The sequence below is a fragment of the Castor canadensis genome, chromosome 3 (genome assembly GCF_047511655.1).
Source record: "Castor canadensis chromosome 3, mCasCan1.hap1v2, whole genome shotgun sequence".
Classification (NCBI taxonomy): Eukaryota; Metazoa; Chordata; class Mammalia; order Rodentia; family Castoridae; genus Castor; species Castor canadensis.
The window spans coordinates 132,790,623-132,812,964 of NC_133388.1; the positions used below are offsets into that span (position 1 = coordinate 132,790,623).

Here is a 22,342-nt window from a genome sequence, read left to right on the forward strand (position 1 = left end):
GGAGAGGGTGGAGTGGGTGGTAAGGGAGGGGGTGGGGGCAGGGGGGAGAAATGAACCAAGCCTTGTATGCACATATGAATAATAAAATAAAATAAAATAAAATAAATGGATTATCAGCTTAAAAAAAAAACCGCATGTTGCTAGCACAAAAACAGACACAACAACCAAAGGAACAGAAGACCCAGAAATACAGCCACATGACTACAGCCATCAGATCTTTTACAACAGAGTCAAAACCATACACTGAAGAAAAGACAACCTCTTCAACAAACAGTGCTGGGAAAATTGAAACTAGACCCCTATGTCTCACCTTGTACAATAATCAACCCCAAATGAAGCGAAGATCTTAATATAAGTTCTAAAACTATGAAACTACTTCATGAAAAACTCTGGAAGATTTAGATATAGGTAATTGTTCTCTAAATAGAATTCTAATTGTCCAGGAAATAAGAACAAGAGAAATGACCCAAACAATGTATGCACATGTGAATTAAAGAATAATTTTTAAAAATGGGACTACATCAAATTAAAAAGTTTCTGCACATCAAAAAAAAAAAAACACCACGTTACTGGAATCAAGACACAACACACAGAATGGAAATAAGTTTTTGCCAGCTATTCAACATACAAGTGATTAATATCCAGAATACACAAAGAGCTCAGAAAACTAAACAGCAAAAGAACAAATAATCCACTTCATTAATGGGCAAATGAATTGAACAGACAGTTCTCAAAAGAAAAAATACAAATGACTAATAAACTCATGAAGAAATATTCAGCATGATTAGTCAAAAGAAAATGCAAATCAAAACTACACTAATATTCCATCTCACCATCAGATTAGCAACCATCAAGAAAACAAACAACAAATGCTAGTGAGGATGCTGGGGAAAAACGTACCCTCATATACTGTTGGTGGGAATGTAAACTAGTGCAACTACTATGGAAATTCCTCAAAAACCACAAACAGACTTACTTTATGACCCTGTCATACCACTCTTGGGAACATATTCAAAGAAGTACAAATCAGCACATAAGAGAGATACCTGCATACAGATGCATATTACAGCTCTGGTCATAAGAGCCAAACTGTGGAAACAGCCAAGGTGCTCAACAAACAATGAATGGATAAATAAAATATGGTATGGAATACATATTTTTACATATATGTAAATGTATATACATATACATAAGCACCATGGACTATTACTAGACCTATAAGTGAGCTGTATCATTTTTATGCTCATTCCATTGGCAAGAAATGAGTCATGTGGCCTATTACCTAATTTCAGAGGAGGCCAAGAAATGTAGTCCTCTTTTGTAATCAGAAAAAGGAAACAGTATGGTGAGTACATAGCTTGTATCTATCACAGGAGGGCAACAACGCTTTACAAAGTAGTATGCAATTTGGTTATATGTAGACATGTTATACATAGGCATAGAACAAGACTGAAAATATGTAGAACAAAATAACTTATTTTGTTTGTAGGTGCTATTATGTCACTTGATGTCAAGGCCTTTCATGGTCTATTTTCTTAAATCCAACCCAATATAAAATAAATGTATTAAGTAATGAATAATGTTTTGAATAATATGAAACTATTCTATGCATTGTGCAAGAAAAACATTCAGTAGGATTTAAAATTAACTCTTTGACTCCTATTCTTCCTGCCTAGTCTCTGTAGGAACAGGTTGGCTTTCTTTATAAACTCTCTTTTTTAGTTCTAATTCCAGTCTTGGGTCTTTCTCACTAATGAGAAAAGCATGCTAAAATGTAGACAAAATATTTTTACAGAAATATCTTTACACTAACTTATTTACTTTTTTAAAAAAAGATCAATACTCATTCCCTTCAAGGCTCTTTATCAGCTTTTCAAATCTATTGCAGAATTCTGATACCATTTTGTTTTCTTTTGAGGAGACAAGTAATTCTTCTTTATTGTTTAAAAACAAAACATTTTGGGGGATGACATTTCAGGCAGAAGGAATAGCATGTATAAAGGCACAGAATTGTGATTGTAAATCATCCATGGCAGGGATTTCAAAGTGTGGTTCCTGGACCATTCACATTACCTGAAAACTTGTTAAAAATTCAGTTCTTACGGTCTTGTCTAGGATGGCTAACCATCCTACTTTGCCTGAGTCTGTTCTCATTTTGACACGGAAAATCCCACATCCTTGGAAACTCCTTTCATGTACAAACTAGGAAAATTGGCTCCTCTAGGCTGCCTATCCCATGCCAACTTATCAGAAACTTTTTAGCGTGGCCCAGCAGTCTGAGTTTTTATCATCTTTCTGCTGATTCAGATGCATGCTAAAGATGAAGAACCATTGATCTTGGAATTGTCAAGAGTCAGTACTGCTCAATGATGTGAGTTTGTGATGGGGAGAGTAAGCAGAATAAGCAGAGACCAGACAATGAAGGGCACTGCATCCTTTGTTAAGAAATTTTATCTTAAAGTTGATTAATGTTAATGGATCAACTCAAGGATTTTTAATTGAGGAAGGATATATTTTTGAGTTGGGTATTTGCATAGACAAAACCACTATGAGTAGTTAATTTTTTTATTTAATTTTTGAAAGCACAAACACTAATAGTAGGAGGGGATTTTATTGTGATAATTCCACACATGTGTACTTTGAACAAGTTTACCCCCTCCTTCAATCCTCTTCACCCTTAACTATTCTTTGCTTTCCCCCAAAATACTCCTGCTGATCCCCTCCTAGACAGTCCCTGTGTACATTTATGTCCCATTATTATTTTTATCACCATGATCGTTTCAAGTCTAGGTTCCACAAAAGAGTGAGAACATATGATATCTGGCCTTTTGAACTTGGCTTATCTCACTCAGCATGATGATTCTAGTTCCACCCATTTTCCTGCAAATGACATAATTTCATTTTTCTTTATGGCTGAGTAATAGTCCATGGTTTTTTATGTATATGTATATACATTTACATGTAGATACAAATATATATATTCCATATGATATTTTATTTATTCATTCACTGTTTGTTGAGCACCTTGGCTGCTTCCACAGTTTGGCTCTTATGATCAGAGCCAAAAATACATCCACTTAAATAAATAAATTTAGCCCTTAAATACATCCACTAAGATTCTATGTCCAACTCTACCTTCTATGGTGACCATGAAAGCCCATAGCACCTGAAGAAGCTGTACTCTGGCCACACCCTAATCTCTGATTCACTGTGAGACTTTCCAACTTGATAGGATTGTTATATGAGCAACAAATAAACAGGCACTGTGTGAAGCCTTTCAGATTTGGGGGTAATGTGTTACAGCCACCAGTGAACATTGATTACCCAAAATGTATGTCTACTTTGTTCCCTGATATCATATATCATATCATATATGAGTATTTTCAAGTTTTTCTATATATTCTAAGATGTGAATTTTAAATTTCTGTAATATTTCAGCATTTTGATGTAGCACATAAAATATATTTCCTATTAAAAGACAGGAAATTTTTGTGTTGTGTCTGTACTCTGGTACAGCCACTATTTTGGGCATGCATTTCAGTTATACTTTTTGGATAATGTTCTGGAAGTGGAATTATTGAGTCAAATTAAGTAGTATTTTCATGTAACACTAAGTAATATCAACCATAGAATAGTGTATTATTTGTCTACAATTCTTTTCCTCCCAACCTACCCTACTCCATGTACTTTGGTCTTGGCCACTTGATTTGATTTATTCATCATAACACAAAACTGGGAGCAATCCAGACATCCTTCAACAGGTGAATAGTTAAACAAACTAAGAAAAATCCCTACTGTGGGGTATAAAAGACAATAAAAAAGACTTAAGTATTGACATGCATAGCTTGAATGAATCTCTAGGAAATTATACAGAGGGAAAAAAGCCAATCCCAACAGAGTATATAATCTATGATTCCATTTATATAACTCTTTAGAAATTTTAGAAAGATAGTATAGGTTGGTGGTTTCCAAAGAGTAAAAACAAAGGATTAGAGGAGGAAGGAGTGGAAGGGACATGAATGTGGCTATAAAAAATCAAAATAAGAGATGTAGTGATGGTACACTTTTGTGCCCTGACTTTATATCAATATCCTGGTAGTGACATTGTACATACCATTGAGGGAAACTGAGTAAAGTCTATAGAGAATCACTCTGTATTATTTCATACTTCATTTGAATATATAATTATAATTGTTTCAAAATAAGTTTAATAAAATGTAGCTTAGCATCGCTAATTTTTAAAATACTTGCTCAAATACCACAAAATTATTTTTTGGTCAATTTGAATTTTTTTTTGGTAGTTCTGGGGTTTGAACTTAGGGCTTTATGCTTGCTAGACAGGTGCTCTGCCATTTGAGCTACTTTACCAGCCTTGAAATGATTTTTTAAATATCAATTGCTTGGGGGCTTTTTTAGGTTCACTTAAAACCTGCTTCAGATCTTATTCTGAATCACTGATTTATCTGTCTGCCTAGTATCATGACTTTAATGAAATTACTCTAAAAATTGTTGCTTTTAATGCATTTTAATATGAGACTCATCCTTGTCCATCTTTTTCAAAACAGTCTTGACTATTGTAGCCTTTTGATTTTTCCAGGTAAATAACAGAATAATTTTAATAGCTTTGTTGAGAAATAACTTACAGACCAAAAAATTTACCTATTTTAAATAGTTTCAATGATCTATAGTATATTAGTGTTTATAGTAAAATGATGTTTGTGCAACCACCACTATGCCCAAATTCATTATATGTTTTCATCATCCCAAAAAGAAATGTTATACTTATTTACATCTTTCCCAACCACTACTTTGTTCCCTCTGCCAGACCCAAGCAAGCACTAATACACTTTCTGACTTTAACACACTTCCCTATTCTGGACATATCATACAAATAGAATCATGCATTATGTGGTACTCTGTGACAAGATTATTTCACTTAAGCATAGAAAAAGTCTGCTGTCCTTACCAGGACTCACTTCTGGATGAATTATATTGCTTTGCATTTCAGATTTTCTTTCTTCTGAATCTATGATGTCTCTTAATCAAAACTTCTAGGTATATCTTTAAATTGCTGCCTTCACCTCTTCTCATATTGCCCTGCTTATGATAATCCTATTTATTTTGGAGCAACCACACATCTTTCTATAAAAAAATGACCGCAGCAGTCCCTTTTCATTATAATCTAGAATCTTGGGTAAAATGAATGTGACAAACAGATTGTTTTGTCAAATTAAAAGGACAGCACAGGTGTAATTTTGCTGACCAAAATTCTGAAGTCTTCTTCTGCGCATGCACCACAGAAACAGGAACGTAGGCCCTGAATATATAGAAGCACAAGACTTCCACTTCCCTCACCAAACAATACACCTGGAGCATTGACACAGATGGGATGACACAGCCAGCAATGACCACTGGCTAATGAACTATTAATGAATAAATAGCTCACTTAATCTAATAGAATAGCTGAACCTAAACTTCTTTGGCTATAATACCTACTACTTCTCAATATGTCTTTTAGACAAGGACATTATAATAATACAAATGGATGTATATTTGTTATTACTGATGATAATTCTTATATATTTTATATTTTTGCTGCTACTTTGTCTATGATATATATTTTTTGGCAGTACTAGGGTTTGAACTCAGGGCTTCGTGCTTGCTAGGCAGGTGTTCTACCACTTGAACCATGCCTCTGTCCCTAAGATATTTTTTATCTTGTATTTTCTATCAAGTATTGCTAATATACGAAAGGCCTCAGTTATTGTATAATGATTTGATATCTATTAACATCACAAATTCATTTTTTTAATTCATTTACTGAGTTACATATAGTAGTCTCAAAGTTTTTATCTCTTATGTATTTGTAGTAAAAATTTTGCAATCCAATGTTGGGCATTTTCTTCTGTTTTTTAATACTTTTTCTTGTCCAGTTTAATACAGTTGACTTTTTCCCTAATATCACATTTGTGTTTTCTGTGCTGTGTCAAATACCTGAGAGAAAAAGCTTAAAAGAAGGAATGATTTATCTTGGCTTCTGGTTTCAGAGATTTCAGTCCGTTATGACAGAAAGGCATGATGGCACAAAGTTGCTAACCTCATGGCAGCCAGGAAACCTAGAGAAAGAGAGAGTGATAGAGAACAAGTGTGATAGAGAGAGAGAAAGAGAGAAAATGAATGAGGGGTCAGTGACAAGAGTCCCCTCAAAGACGCACCACATTGACCTACATTCTCCAGTGAAGGTCCACCTCCTAAAGTTTCCCCAAATAGCACTGCAAACTGGGGACCGAGTCTTCAATACATTAGCCCGTGGGGAGCATTTCAGATACAAACTGTTAACATCATTCTTTTCAATTCCTCTATTTTTCTTTTTTTTTATCTTTCATGTCTATTTTTACCTTTTTTACTTTCTTTCACACATTTTTCTCAATATTGCTTATTTCTTACATACCTTCTTGAACTTAATGTTTAGTTCATTTATTCTCATTCTCTTTTTCAATATCACTTATGATATTGTAACCACTTGTGATATTTGTAATAGGAAATACATATTTTAGTCTTCCCTATTTCCTGGCATATAGCTCCTAAAACCCTTGGAATCTCCAAAGTGACAGATTGTGCATACTAATGAGACAACAGGCAACAGGGAGCTCACGAACAGGGGTTGCTTTCCATAGGAACCTATTCCAGACCTCCAGGAACACACTTGAAAGTAAAACTGATTACCAGTGGCCGAGACTTAATTGATTATGCATATGTAATAAAGCTTCCATAAAAACCCAAGAGGATAAAGATCAGAGAATTTCCAAGCCGCTGAACAAATCAAGGTGCTGGGAAGAAGATGCATTTGGGAAGGACATGGAAGCTCCTCACCCCTTCTCACATACCATCCCCTATGCAGCTATTCATCTGTATCCTTTGTAATATCCTTTATAATAAACCAATAGAAGAAGTTAATGTTTCCCTGAGCTCTAAAAGCTACTCTAGCAAATGGTTAAATTTGAGAAGGGGGTTGAGTAAACCCCCAATATATATTTAGTTGATATTAAACAAATGGTCAGAAGTTCTGGGGATCAAAACTTGCAATTGGTATCTGAAAAAGCCTTTTTTTTTTTAGTAAGGGCAGTCTTGTGGAATGGAGCCCCTAACCTATGGATTAACCAATTGTAGGTAAATAGTGCCAGAATTAAATTAAAGAACAGAACATCTGATTGGTGTTCACCAGAGGTTTGCTTGTTTAAGAAAAAATCCATACATTTGGTTAAAGAAATATACTAGGATAAATACTAAGAGTATAGTAGGACAAAGTCAGGTACAGTGGCTCATGCCTACAATTCCAGCTACTCAGGAGACAGAGATTAGGAGGATCACAGTTTGAAGTCAGTCTGGGCAAAAAGTTAGAAGACCCCATCTCAACCAAGAAAAACCTGGGCACAGTAAGACACAACTGTCATTCAACCTATACTGAAGGTACAAAGAAGCAGATCAAGATCCAAGCCTCCCAGAAAAAAATGTGAGCCCTTATTCCAAAAACAAGGACAGCAAAATGCCTCAAGTGGTAGAACACTTGCCTAGGAAACACAAGACCCTAAGTTAAAACCCTAGTATCACAAAAAAAAAAGAAGAAGAAGAAGAAAATATATATATATATATATATATAATAGTTTGGTATCTGAAATAAGGACAGTCTTTTTTTTTAATAAGGGCCTTTGAATATTCTTTTGAATTTTATAGATCATAGTGTTATTCTTCTAAAAAGGCATATATACTCTTTATGTTCAAAGATCAGAACTCTACAAAGAAAAAAATCTTATGTTCACATCCATTTAAACCTGTTCAAAGAAACTTTTTTCCTCTCCCTTGAAGAAAATCCAGAAAAAGCATAGCTTTATACTTTAGTATCCCTGAGGGATTGGTTCTAGGACCTCCCAAGAATACAAAATCTGTGATGCTCAAGTCCCTTACATAAAATGTCATAGTATTTGCATGGAACCTACAAACATCCCCCCATGTGCTTTAAACCATCTCTAGATTACTTGTAATACTCAATATGAGGTAAATGCTATGTAAATAGTTGTTATACTATGTTGTTTTGGAAATAATGACAAGAAAATGTAATGGAAATAATGACAAGAAAAAAATAATCTATACATGTTTAGTCAAATGCAATAAATATATAGATAGATAGATAGATAGATTCATATATATGATTAAACCAGAAGTTAGTTGAATCCCAGGATATGGAACCCACTAAAATATGGGGCCAACTGTGCTATTTTTCTAGATTTAAAATTTCCATCAGTTATTTTTAAGCAAAACTAGGCTCATGCTAACAATTAGTATGGCCAATACTATGTAAAAATTAAAACTCTACATTACATTTAAAGACAAAATGCCTCTCCTTGGAGGGTGAGAAAGATCCCAAGTTAACCTATTCCAGTCTTCTACAACTACCCTATTCACCTCCATCCCACCCCAAACCCTGAAATTATAAGTGAGGTACACTGTAAAGATGGTGGAGAAAGAAAGTCTTGTGAGCTGGTATTGTGTGAGTGGTTTGTAGAAGATTAAAGTGGTTAGGTAATTACTTTGGAGAAATTATCTGCCAAAAATTCTACTATTCTCCAGGATTCCTTTGGAGCACCAGGACATTGAGGATCCTATGGACTAATATTTAAGTGAAAGTCAACTAACAAATTGTAGACAATCTGACTTCTTCAAGTGCTTTCCTCATGTGAAAAGAACCCCTTCCACCCTTTTGTATTTCTATGGGGGGTGTGCACAATTATCATAATAACTGCTAGCCTACTATACCCTTTATACCTGGCAGTTAATCCCTAACTTGTCTGCTTCTTTCTTCTTAAATCCTGAATATATGACCTTGTGCCTTTAAGATAGTGCTACAATTTGATTATATGTGTACTGTCAAAGTTCTTATGTTGAAAACTAAGATTTAATGTGATAGTAATAAGCAGTAGAGCCTTTAGGAGGTAATCATATCATAAGTGCTCTACCTTTATGCCTGGAATTAGCACCTTCACAAAAGGGCCCAATGGAATAGCTAGGTCCTTTTTGCCCTTCACCACATAACAAGAGCAAGAGATCCTCATTAGACATGGAATGTCTGCAATTTTTTTTCTCAGTGTTAGGGATCAAACCTAGATCCTTGCACATCCTAGAGTACTCTGGTACTGAGCTACATTCCCAGGTATGCTTGCACTTTTATTCTGGACTTCCCAACCACTTATAGTTTCTTATAGAAACAAATTCCTAGTCTTTATAATTTAGCCAATCTAAGGTACTGTGTGATAGCATCCTGGAACAGACTAAGAGAGATAGTGAGATCTTGCTTCCTATTGTTTTATTCTGGTCTTCTGAGAGCTCTGCAGAAAATAAGTCAACCCCTGTTAGAATAGCCATCATTAGCAACACCACCACCAACAGGTGTTGGCGAGGATGCAGGTAAAAAGGAACCCTCTTATACTGTTGGTGGGAATGTAAACTAGTACAACCACTCTGGAAAAATGTGGAGGCTACTTAAAAAGCTAAACATTGATCTACCATTTGATCCAGCAATACCACTCTTCGGGATATACCCAAAAGACTGTGACACAGGTTACTCCAGAGGCACCTGCACACCCATGTTTATTGTGGCACTATTCACAATAGCCAAGTTATGGACACAGCCAAGATGCCCCACTACTGATGAATAGATCAAGAAAATTTGGTATCGGTACACAATGGAATTTTATGCAGCCATGAAGAAGAACAAAATGTTATCATTCGCTGTTAAATGGATGGAATTGGAGAACATCATTCTGTGTGAGGTTAGTCTGGCCCAAAAGACCAAAAATCGTATGTTCTCTCTCATATGCAGACATTAGATCAAGGGCAAACACAACAAGGGGATTGAACTTTGAACACAAGATAAAAGCGAGTGCACACAAGGGAGATATGAGGATAGGTAAGACACCTAAAAAATTACCTAGCATTTGTCGCCCTTAACGCAGAGAAACTAAAGCAGATACCTTAAAAGGAACTGAGGCCAATAAGAGAAGGGTACCAGGAACTAGAGAAAAGGGTAGATCAAAAAGAATTAACCTAGAAGGTAACACACACTCACAGGAAATTAATGTGAGTCAACGCCCTGTATAACTATCCTTATCTCAACCAGCAAAAACCCGTGTTCCTTCCTATTATGGCTTATACTCTCTCTTCAACAAAATTAGAGATAAGGGCAAAGTAGTTTCTGCTGGGTATTGAGGGGGTGGGGGGGAGAGGGAGAGGTGGAAGGTGTGGTAAGGGAGTGGGTGGGGGGCAGAGGGGAGAAATGACCCAAGCATTGTATGCACATATGAATAATAAAACAATAAAAAAATATAAAAAGAAAAAAGAAAAGAAGTCAGAAAAAAATATTACTGGAATAAACTGTTAGATTGTAATTACAGTTCTGTTTTTCACTTTGGCCCAAAATTATGGAGAGAACTGAAATTACCTAAGTGACTGAATTATTTTTTACTTTAATTTTTTTCATTAAATTTTGGTCTCATTAAATTGTGATAATGTGGACTTGTGTGGGAAACTTGTTGAGATTTTTTTTCTTTTGATTTATAAAGAAAAGAGGTATATTTAGCTCACAGTTTTGGAAGCTGAAAATCTAAACATCATGATTACAGATCTGGTGAGGGCTCCCTAGACTGTATCACATATCAAGATTTTTTTTTGGCCTAATACATTATAAAAATGTTTTAAAGAGCTTTCAAATGAAGGAGCTGCTCTGTTACACAGTGCCAACACTTGATAGGAGTAACTGAGTATCTGGCTAAACTGAGACATATGATAACATCCGATTCTATCTTCTTTTCATTTCTTCTTTACTAAGATTTTACTTTGTCTAAGTGGTTACAATGTTTTTACTAAATAAAGGCTCATGAATATTAGAATTTCATTGTGAATCGTAAATGCTATCAAAAGAAAATTACCTTCCTTGTACTGTTTAATGCTTGTTATCTTGAATTATACTCTACCTTTGCTAAACCCATTTGCTTTTTTATTTACATATTCCTGACATATCATTACCTAAACTTCTATTTTTAGTATTTACTTGGTCATTTGTTTTAAATATGTCTCCTGAATAAAACATACAATTGGAAATGAAGATTTTTCAGGATGAGAATTTTTACCCCTTTTAGAAAAATTAACAATAACTGAAATAAGGATAAAGATGACTGCATGTCTTTTCATTTGAGCTTACCTAAGAGTCCTCTGGTTCCTGGGGGAGTGTTAAAATTATCTGACATAATATTTACTATAGATTCAGGCTCAGACACTCTAATTAGCTATCAAGTGACAAAAATGTAAGATACAAATGATTTGTGTCTGGCCAAAATATAAGTGAATTTTGTTCAAGAGAGAAGATGACTCCTAAGGTATGTTTTTATTGTCTATAGGAATTTGGTCATATTTTATTCAATTTGTCAATCTTACTCATCATTCTTTATGTTTTTATTGATGTATTTATATATTTTTCAGTTTCTTGGAACCTCTTGGAACCAGCTGTTACCCAGCTAATTCCTTCATTAATTATCTAAACATGTGGTCACTATATATTTGCATTATAAGAGTTTTATTCTTTACATGAAAATTATACTTTGACACTTCTTAGTAAGAAAGTTTCTCATTTTGTTTGATTTTCAGATTTTTTAGTCTGTCTTTCCTTCCTTCCTTCCTCCCTCCCTCCTTCCTTTTTCCTTTCCCTTTTCTTTTTTCTTTTGTGAATGCCTTTAGTACACTTTTGTCAAATGGAGTTTATCTTGTGGAGGTTTTATACAGCAACAGAAAATAAACCTATTAGGAAGATAATACAGAGCTAATGGGAAAACTGGGAAGAAGTATGAACAATGCAGCAACAGGAAACACAGCTAAGAAGTCCTTCCAGGACAACCTCCTCAACCTATGGCTGTGGGGCAATCCTTAGCCTTCAAGGAGTATCATCACTAGGAGACACACACTAGCACCTGCTAGTGCTACCACCTGCACCTGCCACAATATATATACCTAAATTCCTCTGGTTTCTTTGAAACCTTTTTATACCATTCCAGACCCATCCCAGTACAACCATTTAGCCAAGCATTTCAAGGAAAATTGTACCCATTTTAAAGGACAGCTGGTGACAATACTTTTATTTCAGATAATCAATACTTAGAGATCAGTTTTCTATGTTTTTCACATTATTTCCAGGACTTGTGCAGGGTTTAATGGAGTGCAATCAGACTTTCATTAACTCTCTGTGGAACAGCCTTACCTGAACCAAGTCCATCATGGCCAATCACAATCTTGTACAAATCTCCGAGGTGTACAGCTTCTAGGAAGAAGGTATTGATCTATAACCAACCAAAGAAATATAGTTAGATGTATGTAGACTGTGGATCTGATTTCTAACAAAAGTATAAATCAAGATCTACTAAAAACAACTGTAAGCCCTCCACACATCCAGCCGGCGCAGAGAATCACCACTTCATGTTAAACAGAGAAACCAGGAGGGCCCCCGGGCCTCCAGTCACCCGCGCCAAGACGGCTTAGGAAGATGCAGATAAGGTAAGCTTAGTGGTACCGCAGCACTCCCACAGACAATCCTGGGCCAGATCAGCATAGCCCCCTGGACAGACCGACCTCCACCCGGGAAAAAAAGAGAAACTGAGTAATAAGCAATAAGAACAATAAAGATACATGGGAAAGAAGGTGGGGTGCACTGAGTGCCAAAGAGGGGGGAAAGGGAATCCTTCCCGAAATTGTAAATAAACAAGCAGGGCTGGGCCAGAGAGTCTCAGTCGGGAGCAGGGGCACACCCAGCAACTAGGAGCGGGAAAGCTTGTGAGAGTGGTGGAGGGAGGAAAACTCCACAGGAGAAGGGGGAAGACCCACATCCCACGTGAGCTGTAAACAAACACGCAGGCCTGAGAAAGTTGGTGCAGTGTCACCTCCCCCAGTGTGCTTGGAAAGGGGAAAGCTTGTAGCAGAAGCTCCCGCACGCAGAACTCTGAGTAAACAAGGTCTGCAGGGCCAGATGAGTGTTAAGCTCACCCCTAAGATCTGCATAAATAACACCTCCAGCAACAGCAGGCTCACAGCAGCGGGCAGGCAAGCCACAGCCACAGATATCATTCACAGAACTGTCTCCAGACTCTTTTTTTTTTCTCTCTCCCTACCTTTGATGAGAAAACAACCGAACTACACCTCCATGCTGAAAAACTTACTGAAACTGTATTGCATTTGAACTTGGGACACTTTGTGGGTTTGTGTGTGTGTGTGTGTGCAGTTCTGTTCTACTTCATGCGTTCCCTTTGATGAGATAACTACAGAACAAAATCTGAGGCACCATCTCCAGGACTGAAAACTGAGACGGACACCAAAATTGTTAAGACTGAAACGTCATTGCATTTGAATTTGGAGGTTTTTTTTAATTTTTTTTAATTTCTATTTTTCATTTTGTTTTATTTTTAAATATATATATTTCTTTCATTTACTTATTTTTTTATTTTTATTCTTACATTTTTTACTTTTATTCTTATTTTTAATTTCAATCCTCTCTCTGTCTCTCTGATGCCTGTTGGTGATTAGTACATCAACACTCCCTGTTTATACCTTTGAAACTTTTTTGATTCCTTGTTTTGTTTTTTCCTACTTGTCTATTTATTTGTTTTTCCCTTTTTCTTTAACATCGTGTTTCCATCTCCTCTCAGCCTTCCATTCGAAATATTACCAGTTATTATTACAAGCTAGAAAATACTTAATTACACACAGTACAGGGACAGTAACAACACCAAGGACAATGACGGGAAGACAGAAAAAACAGGAAAACCAGTTTCCCCACAGCAAAAAATTAGTACAGGAACCAGAGAGGAATGAAGAAAACAGATACTCAGATCCAGACTCCAACAAAATGAAGATAAACTACACCAAAGAACCCAATGAAGCCCACATGGATAATTTAAAAGAAGATATACTACAGGTACTCAATGAGAATTTTATACACATGATACCGGATAGGGTCAACCAAAATATACAGGAGACACTCAAGAAATTCCAAGACAACAAAAATAGAGAATTTGAAAAAGCAAAAGAAGAAATAAAGGAAACCATAGAAGCACTGTATAAACACCAAAGTGAAACAGAGAACATGATTAATAAAGAGATAAATGAAGTCAGGATGAAAATAGACAACATTAAAGAGGAAACCACCGAGGATTGGAAAACCTCAGAAAAAAGAACGAAACAGAACTGCAAAACAAAACAGAATGCCAATCGAGCAGAATAGAACAAAAAGAAGACAGAATCTCAGAACGCGAAGATGAAATGGTAATTAAAGGAAAAACTGAAGAACTATTAATTAAACAACTCAAGACCTGTGAAAAGAAAATGTAAGAACTCACCGACTCCATCAAAAGACTAAACTTGAGATTCATGGGCATCGAAGAAGTAGAAGACATGCAAGCGAAGGGAATTTGCAATATATTCAACAAAATAATAAAAGAAAATTTTCCAAATCTAGAGAAAGATATTCTCATACAGATGCAAGAGGCCTCCACACACAAAACAGACCAGGTCAAAATAGAACTACCCGACAACATATCATCATTAAAACAACTTCAGAAACTAGGGAAAGAATATTGAAGGCTGTAAGAGAGATAAAGAAATAACATACAAAGGTAACCCCATCAAAATCACAGCAGACTTCTCAACAGAAACATTAAAAGTAAGAAGAGCGTGGGGTGAGATCTTCTGGGCACTGAATGAAAATAACTTCAACCCCAGAATACTCTACCCAGCAAAACTATCATTCAAAATGGATGGAGCAATAAAAGTCTTCCATGATAAGCAGAAACTAAAACAATATGTAACCACAAAGCCACTACTACAAAAGATTCTTCAAGGGATTCTGCACACAGAAAATTAACCCTAACTTAACCATGAAAAGACTGGGAGCAGCAAACCACAAGAAAAGAAAAAGCAAGACAGTAGAGAGTAACCTAAACTTAAGCACACACAATCAAACCTTCAAACAACTTAGACAACTAAATGACAGGAATCACCACATACCTATCAGTACTAACACGTAATGTTAACGGACTTAATTCACCCATCAAAAGGAACTACATGATGAAATGGATTAAAAAGGAAGATCCAAGAATTTGTTGCTTACAGGAGACCCATCTCACCGACAGAAATAAGCATAGACTTAGGATGAAAAGCTGGAAGAAAATTTACCAAGCCAATGGCCCCCGAAAACAGGCAGGAGTAGCAATACTTATCTCTGACAAAGTAGACTTCAAACCTACATTAATCAAACGAGATCAAGAAGGACATTCCATACTAATATAAGGGGAAATAGACCAAAAGGAAATAATAATCATCAAACTGTATGCACGCAATTTCAATGCACACAATTTCATCAAACATACGCTGAAAGACCTAAAAGTATATATTAACTCCAATAGAGTGGTTGTGGGAGACTTTAACACCCCATTATCACCAATAGATAGGTCATCCAAACAAAAAATCAATCAAGAAATCCAAGATCTACAATATACAATAGATCAAATGGACCTACTTGATGTCTACAGAACATTTCATCGAACTTCTACACAATATACATTCTTCTCAGGAGCCCACGGAACCGTCTCCAAAATAGATCATATCCTAGGGCACAAAGCAAGCCTCAGCAAATATAAGAAAATAGAAATTATACTGTGCATACTATCTAATCACAATGCAGTAAAAGTAGAACTCAACAACAAAAGTAAAGAAAAAAAACATGCAAACAGCTGGAAACTGTGTCCTATGGGACACCAGCAAAGGCAGTCCTGACAGGAACATTTATACCCATGAGTGCATATATTAAAAGAAATGAAAGATCCCAAATCAATGACCTAATGATACATCTCAAACTCCTAGAAAAACAAGAACAAGCAAATCCCAAAACAAATGGAAGGAGAGAAATAATAAAAATAGGAGCTGAAATCAACGAAATAGAAACCAAAAAAACCAAACAAAGAATTAATGAAACAAAAAGTTGGTTCTTTGAAAAAATACACAAAATCGATAGACACCTAGCAAACCTGACTAAAATGAGGAGAGAAAAACCCGAAATTAGTAGAATCTGGAATGCAAAAGGGGAGATAACAACAAACACCATGGAAGTCCAGGAAATCATCAGAGACTACTTCAAGAACCAATATTCAAATAAATTTGAAAATCTTGAAGAAATGAACAGATTTCTAGATACATATGATCACCCAAAACTGAAACAAGAGGAAATTAATCGCCTGAATAGATCAATAACACAAAATGAAATTGAAGCAGCAATCAAGAGTCTCCCCAAAAAGAAAAGTCCAGGACCTGATGGATTCTCTGCTGAATTCTATCAGACCTTTAAAGAAGAACTAATACCAACCCTCCTTAAATTGTTCCACGAAATAGAAAGGGAAGGAAAACTGCCAAACACATTTTATGAAGCCAGTACTACACTTATCCCAAAACCAGGCAAAGAAACCTCCAAAAAGGAGAACTATAGGACAATCTCCTTAATGAACACTGATGCAAAAATGCCTCAAAAAATGGCAAACCAAATTCAACAACACATCAAAAAGATTATTCAACAAGACCAAGTAGGCTTCATCCCAGGAATGCAGGGCTGGTTCCACATACAAAAACCAATAAACCTAATAAACCACATTAACAGAAGCAAAGACAAAAACCACTTGATCATCTCAATAGATGCAGAAAAAGCCTTTGATAAGATCCAACACAAATAGGTAAAGAAACTGTCAAAATATCCCTATTTGCAGACGACATGATCCTATACCTTAAAGACCCAAAAAACTCTACTCAGAAGCTTCTAGACATCATCAATAGCTACAGCAAGGTAGCAGGATATAAAATCAACATAGAAAAATCATTAGCATTTCTATACACTAACAATGAGAAAACTGAAAAAGAATGTATGAAAACAATTCCATTTACAATAGCCTCAAAAAAAATCAAATATCTAGGGGTAAACCTAACAAAAGATGTGAATGATCTCTATAAGGAAAACTATACACTTCTGAAGAAAGAGATTGAGGAAGACTATAGAAAGTGGAGAGATCTCCCATGCTCATGGATTGGTAGAATCAACATAGTAAAAATATCTATACTCCCAAAAGTAATCTATATGTTTAATGCAATTCCCATCAAAATTCCAATGACATTCATTAAAGAGATTGAAAAATCTACCGTGAAATTTACACGGAAACTCAAGAGGACACGAATAGCCAAGGCAATACTCAGTCAAAAGAACAATGCAGGAGGTATCACAATACCTGACTTCAAACTATATTACAAAGCAATAACAATAAAAACAGCATGGTACTGGCACAAAAACAGACATGAAGACCAGTGGAACAGAATAGAGGATCCAGATATGAAGCAACACAACTATAACCAACTTGTCTTTGACAAAGGACCTAAAAATATACAATGGAGAAATAGCAGCCTCTTCAACAAAAACTGCTGGGAAAACTGGTTAGCAGTCTGCAAAAAACTGAAACTAGATCCATGTATATCACCCTATACCAATATTAACTCAAAATGGATGAAGGATCTTAATATCAGACCTAAAACTCTAAAGTTGATACAGGAAAGAGTAGGAAATATTCTGGAGTTAGCAGGTATAGGCAAGAACTTTCTCAACGAAACCCCAGCAGCACAGCAACTAAGAGATAGCATAGATAAATAGGACCTCATAAAACTAAAAAGCTTCTGTTCATCAAAAGAAATGGTCTCTAAACTGAAGAGAACACCCACAGAGTGGGAGAAAATATTGCCAGCTACACATCAGACAAAGGACTGATAACCAGAATATATAGGGAACTTAAAAAACTAAATTCTCCCAAAACTAATGAACCAATAAAGAAATGGGCAATTGAACTAAACAGAACTTCCTCAAAAGAAGAAATTCAAATGGCCAGAAAACACATGAAAAAATGCTCACCATCTCTAGCAATAAAGGAAATGCAAATTAAAACCACACTAAGATTCCACCTCACCCCTGTTAGAATAGCCAGCATTAGCAACACCACCAACAACAGGTGTTGGTGAGGATGCGGGGGAAAAAGGAACCCTCTTACACTGTTGGTGGGAATGTAAACTAGTACAACCACTCTGGAAAAAAATTTGGAGGCTACTTAAAAAGATAATCATTGATCTACTATTTGATCCAGCAATACCACTCTTGGGGATATACCCAAAAGTCTGTGACACAGGTTACTCCAGAGGCACCTGCGGCACTATTCACAATAGCCAAGTTATGGAAACAGCCAAGATGCCCCAGCACTGAGGAATGGATTAAGAAAATGTGGTATCTATACACAATGGAATTCTATCAGCCATGAAGAAGAATGAAATGTTATCATTCACTGGTAAATGGATGGAATTGGAGAACATCACTCTGAGTGAGGTTAGCCTGGCCCAAAAGACCAAAAATCGTATGTTCTCCCTCAGATGTGGACATTAGATCAAGGGCAAACACAACAATGTGATTGGACTTTGAGCACATGATAAAAGCGAGAGCACACAAGGGAGGGGTGAGGATAGGTAAGACACCTAAAAAATTAGCTAGCATTTGTTGCCCTTAACACAGAGAAACTAAAGCAGATATCTTAAAAGCAACTGAGGCTAATAGGAAAAGGGGATCAGGAACTAGAGAAAAGGTTAGATCAAAAAGAATTAACCTAGAAGGCAACACACATGCACAGGAAATTAATGTGAGTCAACTCCCTGTATAGCTATCCTTATCTCAACCAGGAACACTTGTTCCTTCCTATTATTGCTTATACTCTCTCTTCAACAAAATTAGAGATAAGGGCAAAATAGTTTCTGCTGTGCATTGAGGGAGTAGCGGGGAGTAGTAGGGTGTGGAGTGGGTGGTAAAGGAGGGGGTGGGGGCAGGGGGGAGAAATGATCCAAGCATTGTATGCACATATGAATAATAAAACAATTTTAAAAATTTTTTTAAAAAATCTAAACAGCTGTACTGATGCCCAGACAAATACATTCAAACCTTTATCTCTGTGATCCAAACCTTTCATTTGACATGAAAGGATATTATGCTTCTACTAGACTACACTCCACTTCTTGGCATCAATGTTGAGGAGCCATAATGGCAGAAAAACAAAAGGCCATTTTCCTCCTAGACAGTGGAGCCTGTTTCTCTGTTTTACCTTTTTCTCCTGGTCCCTGGTCCAATGATAAAAGTTATCATTCAGGGCAAATCTGGCCAGCCCCTAGAGCGCTAGTTTACCTGGACTTTGGCGTGCACTTGGGCAGACCTCCTCTTCTGTCACTTTTTCCCCACAGTACCTGAAACTCCAGTGTCCCTGCTGGGATGGATTTACTATCTCAATTAAAAGATCAAATTCTCCTTCCCCCAGGCAGCTATCTCTGCTGCCCCCTCCTTCAGGAACAAATAGATTCCACAGTGTGGACTGATGAGATGAGTGTAGGGGGAGCCAGGATGGCCCTCCCTATTCAAATAAAACTCAAAAATCCCTCACAGTTTCCAAACCTAAAACAATACGCCCTCAAGCCTGAGGGATGATGAGGCCTTATGCCTATTCCTAAAAACAACAAGGGCTACTAATTAGTTGCTCCAGCCCCTACAATAAATTTAAAATTCTTATAAAAGTTAATTTTAAAATACAAGTTACAAAGTAAACAACTGGAAAGGATATAAATAGGTAATAAATGTATATTTTTGAAAAGTTAAAGGAAAAATAAATGTTTTTGGATAAGAAAGGATTTTGTAAAAAAAGGGTTTATCCTAAAGATTGTTTCAAATAGGAGGGATAAGGACAAACCATCAAAGGGTTTAGTATGTTGTGTGGAGGTCTGGGTAGGTTTTGGAAGTATGTGATGGGGAACTTTGGTGTGTGATAGAGTTGGGGTTGAATGTAGTCTAGGAGTTGCCTAAAAGATTTTTAGGGGTATCTTAATATTGTTCTGCTCTGAGTAACATCTACAAAAAACCATTACAGAGAAAGATTTTATCAAAGAAATTATTTGTGTTTTCTGCTGATCTTGTCAAGCTTTTAAGTACTACTAAATCAAAGTTCATTTACATATTTGCTTATGTGTCATAAATGACCACCTTGTAACAATGTTATGTTATACTTTATCTAAATGTGGTACAAACATTTAATAAGTTAAAAGTGTCAGTTTATATAAAATAATGAGCTAAAGCTCTCTTTTATTCAAGAGTGTTACATTTAAATCCTGACAGCACCTGCCTCCCACAGATCACCTACCTAGGTGTGGCCTTAAAGGGACAGACTCACTCCCTGAGTCATAAATGCACCAACCCAAACTTCTGTTTCCCAACCCCCATACCATAAGACAGCTTACACCTTTCCTGGCAGTTATAGGATACCCTGAAAGACCTAAAAGCATATATAAACGCCAACACAGTGGTTGTGGGAGACTTTAACACTCCATTATCATCAATAGATAGGTTATCCAAACAAAAAATCAATAAAGAAATCCAATATCTCAAATATGCAACAGATCAAGTGGACCTAGTAGATGTCTACAGAACATTTCATCCAACCTCTACACAATATACATTCTTCTCAGCAGCCCATGGAACCTTCTCCAAAATAGATCATATCCTAGGGCACAAAGCAAGCCTCAGCAAATATAAGAAAATAGAAATAATACCATGCATACTATCTGACCACAATGCAGTAAAAGTAGAACTCAACAACAAAAGTAAAGACAAAAAACATGCAAACAGCTGGAAACTAAATAACTCATTACTTAATGAAGAATGGATCATCGATGCAATAAAAGAGGAAATTAAAAAGTTCCTAGAAGTCAATGAAAATGAAAACACAACCTACAGGAACCTATGGGAGACAGCTAAGGCAGTCTTGAGAGGAAAGTATATAGCCATGAGTGCATATATTAAAAAGATTGAAAGATCCCAAATCAATGACCTAATGATACATCTCAAACACCTAGAAAAACAAGAACAAGCAAATACCAAAACAAATAGAAGGAGAGAAATAACAAAAATAAGAGCTGAAATCAACGAAATAGAAACCAAAAAAACCATACAAAGAATTAATGAAACAAAAAGTTGGTTCTTTGAAAAAATAAACAAGATCGATAGACCCCTGGCAAACCTGACTAAAATGAGGAGAGAAAAAACCCAAATTAGTAGAATTAGGAATGCAAAAGGGGAGATAACAACAAACACCATGGAAGTCCAGGAAATCATCAGAGACTACTTTGAGAACCTATATTCAAATAAATTTGAAAATCTAAAAGAAATGGACAGATTTCTAGATACATATGATCATCCAAAACTGAACCAAGAGGAAATTAATCACCTGAATAGACCTATAACACAAAATGAAATTGAAGCAGCAATCAAGAGTCTCCCCAAAAAGAAAAGTCCAGGACCTGATGGATTCTCTGCTGAATTCTATCAGACCTTTAAAGAAGAACTGATACCAACCCTCCTTAAACTGTTCCATGAAATAGAAAGGGAAGGAAAACTGCCAAAGACATTTTATGAAGCCAGTATTACACTTATCCCAAAACCAGGCAAAGACACCTCCAAAAAGGAGAACTATAGGCCAATCTCCTTCATGAACATTGATGCAAAAATCCTCAACAAAATAATGGCAAATCGAATTCAGCAACACATCAAAAAAATTATTCACCATGACCTGTAGGCTTCATCCCAGGGATGCAGGGGTGGTTCAACATACGAAAATCAATAAACGTAATAAACCACATTAACAGAAGCAAAGACAAAAACCACTTGATCATCTCAATAGATGCAGAAAAAGCCTTTGATAAGATCCAACATCATTTCATGATAAAAGCTCTAAGAAAACTAGGAATAGAAGGAAAGTTCCTCAACATTATAAAGGCTATATATGACAAACCTACAGCCAGCATTATACTTAACGGAGAAAAATTAAAACCATTCCCTCTAAAATCAGGAACCAGACAAGGATGCCCACTATCTCCACTCCTATTCAACATAGTACTGGAATTCCTAGCCAGAGCAATTAGGCAAGAAGAAGGAATAAAAGGAATACAAATAGGTAAAGAAACTGTCAAAATATCCCTATTTGCAGACGACATGATCCTATACCTTAAAGACCCAAAAAACTCTACTCAGAAGCTTCTAGACATCATCAATAGCTATAGCAAGGTAGCAGGATATAAAATCAACATAGAAAAATCATTAGCATTTCTATACACTAACAAGGAGCAAACGGAAAAAGAATGTATG

At 36.0% G+C, this 22,342-nt stretch overlaps 1 protein-coding gene across 2 annotated transcripts in view; it reads right to left on the reverse strand.

Annotated features, from left to right (window-relative positions):
- Nucleotides 1-22,342, reverse strand: part of Rp1 (RP1 axonemal microtubule associated) — a 354,819-nt gene that overhangs the window by 256,660 nt on the left and 75,817 nt on the right. For both annotated transcript variants that reach the window (XM_074066939.1, XM_074066940.1), the window contains exon 7: nucleotides 12,305-12,383. In XM_074066939.1, coding sequence (XP_073923040.1) covers nucleotides 12,305-12,383 — 79 coding nt within the window. The remainder of the gene's footprint in view (nucleotides 1-12,304; nucleotides 12,384-22,342) is intronic.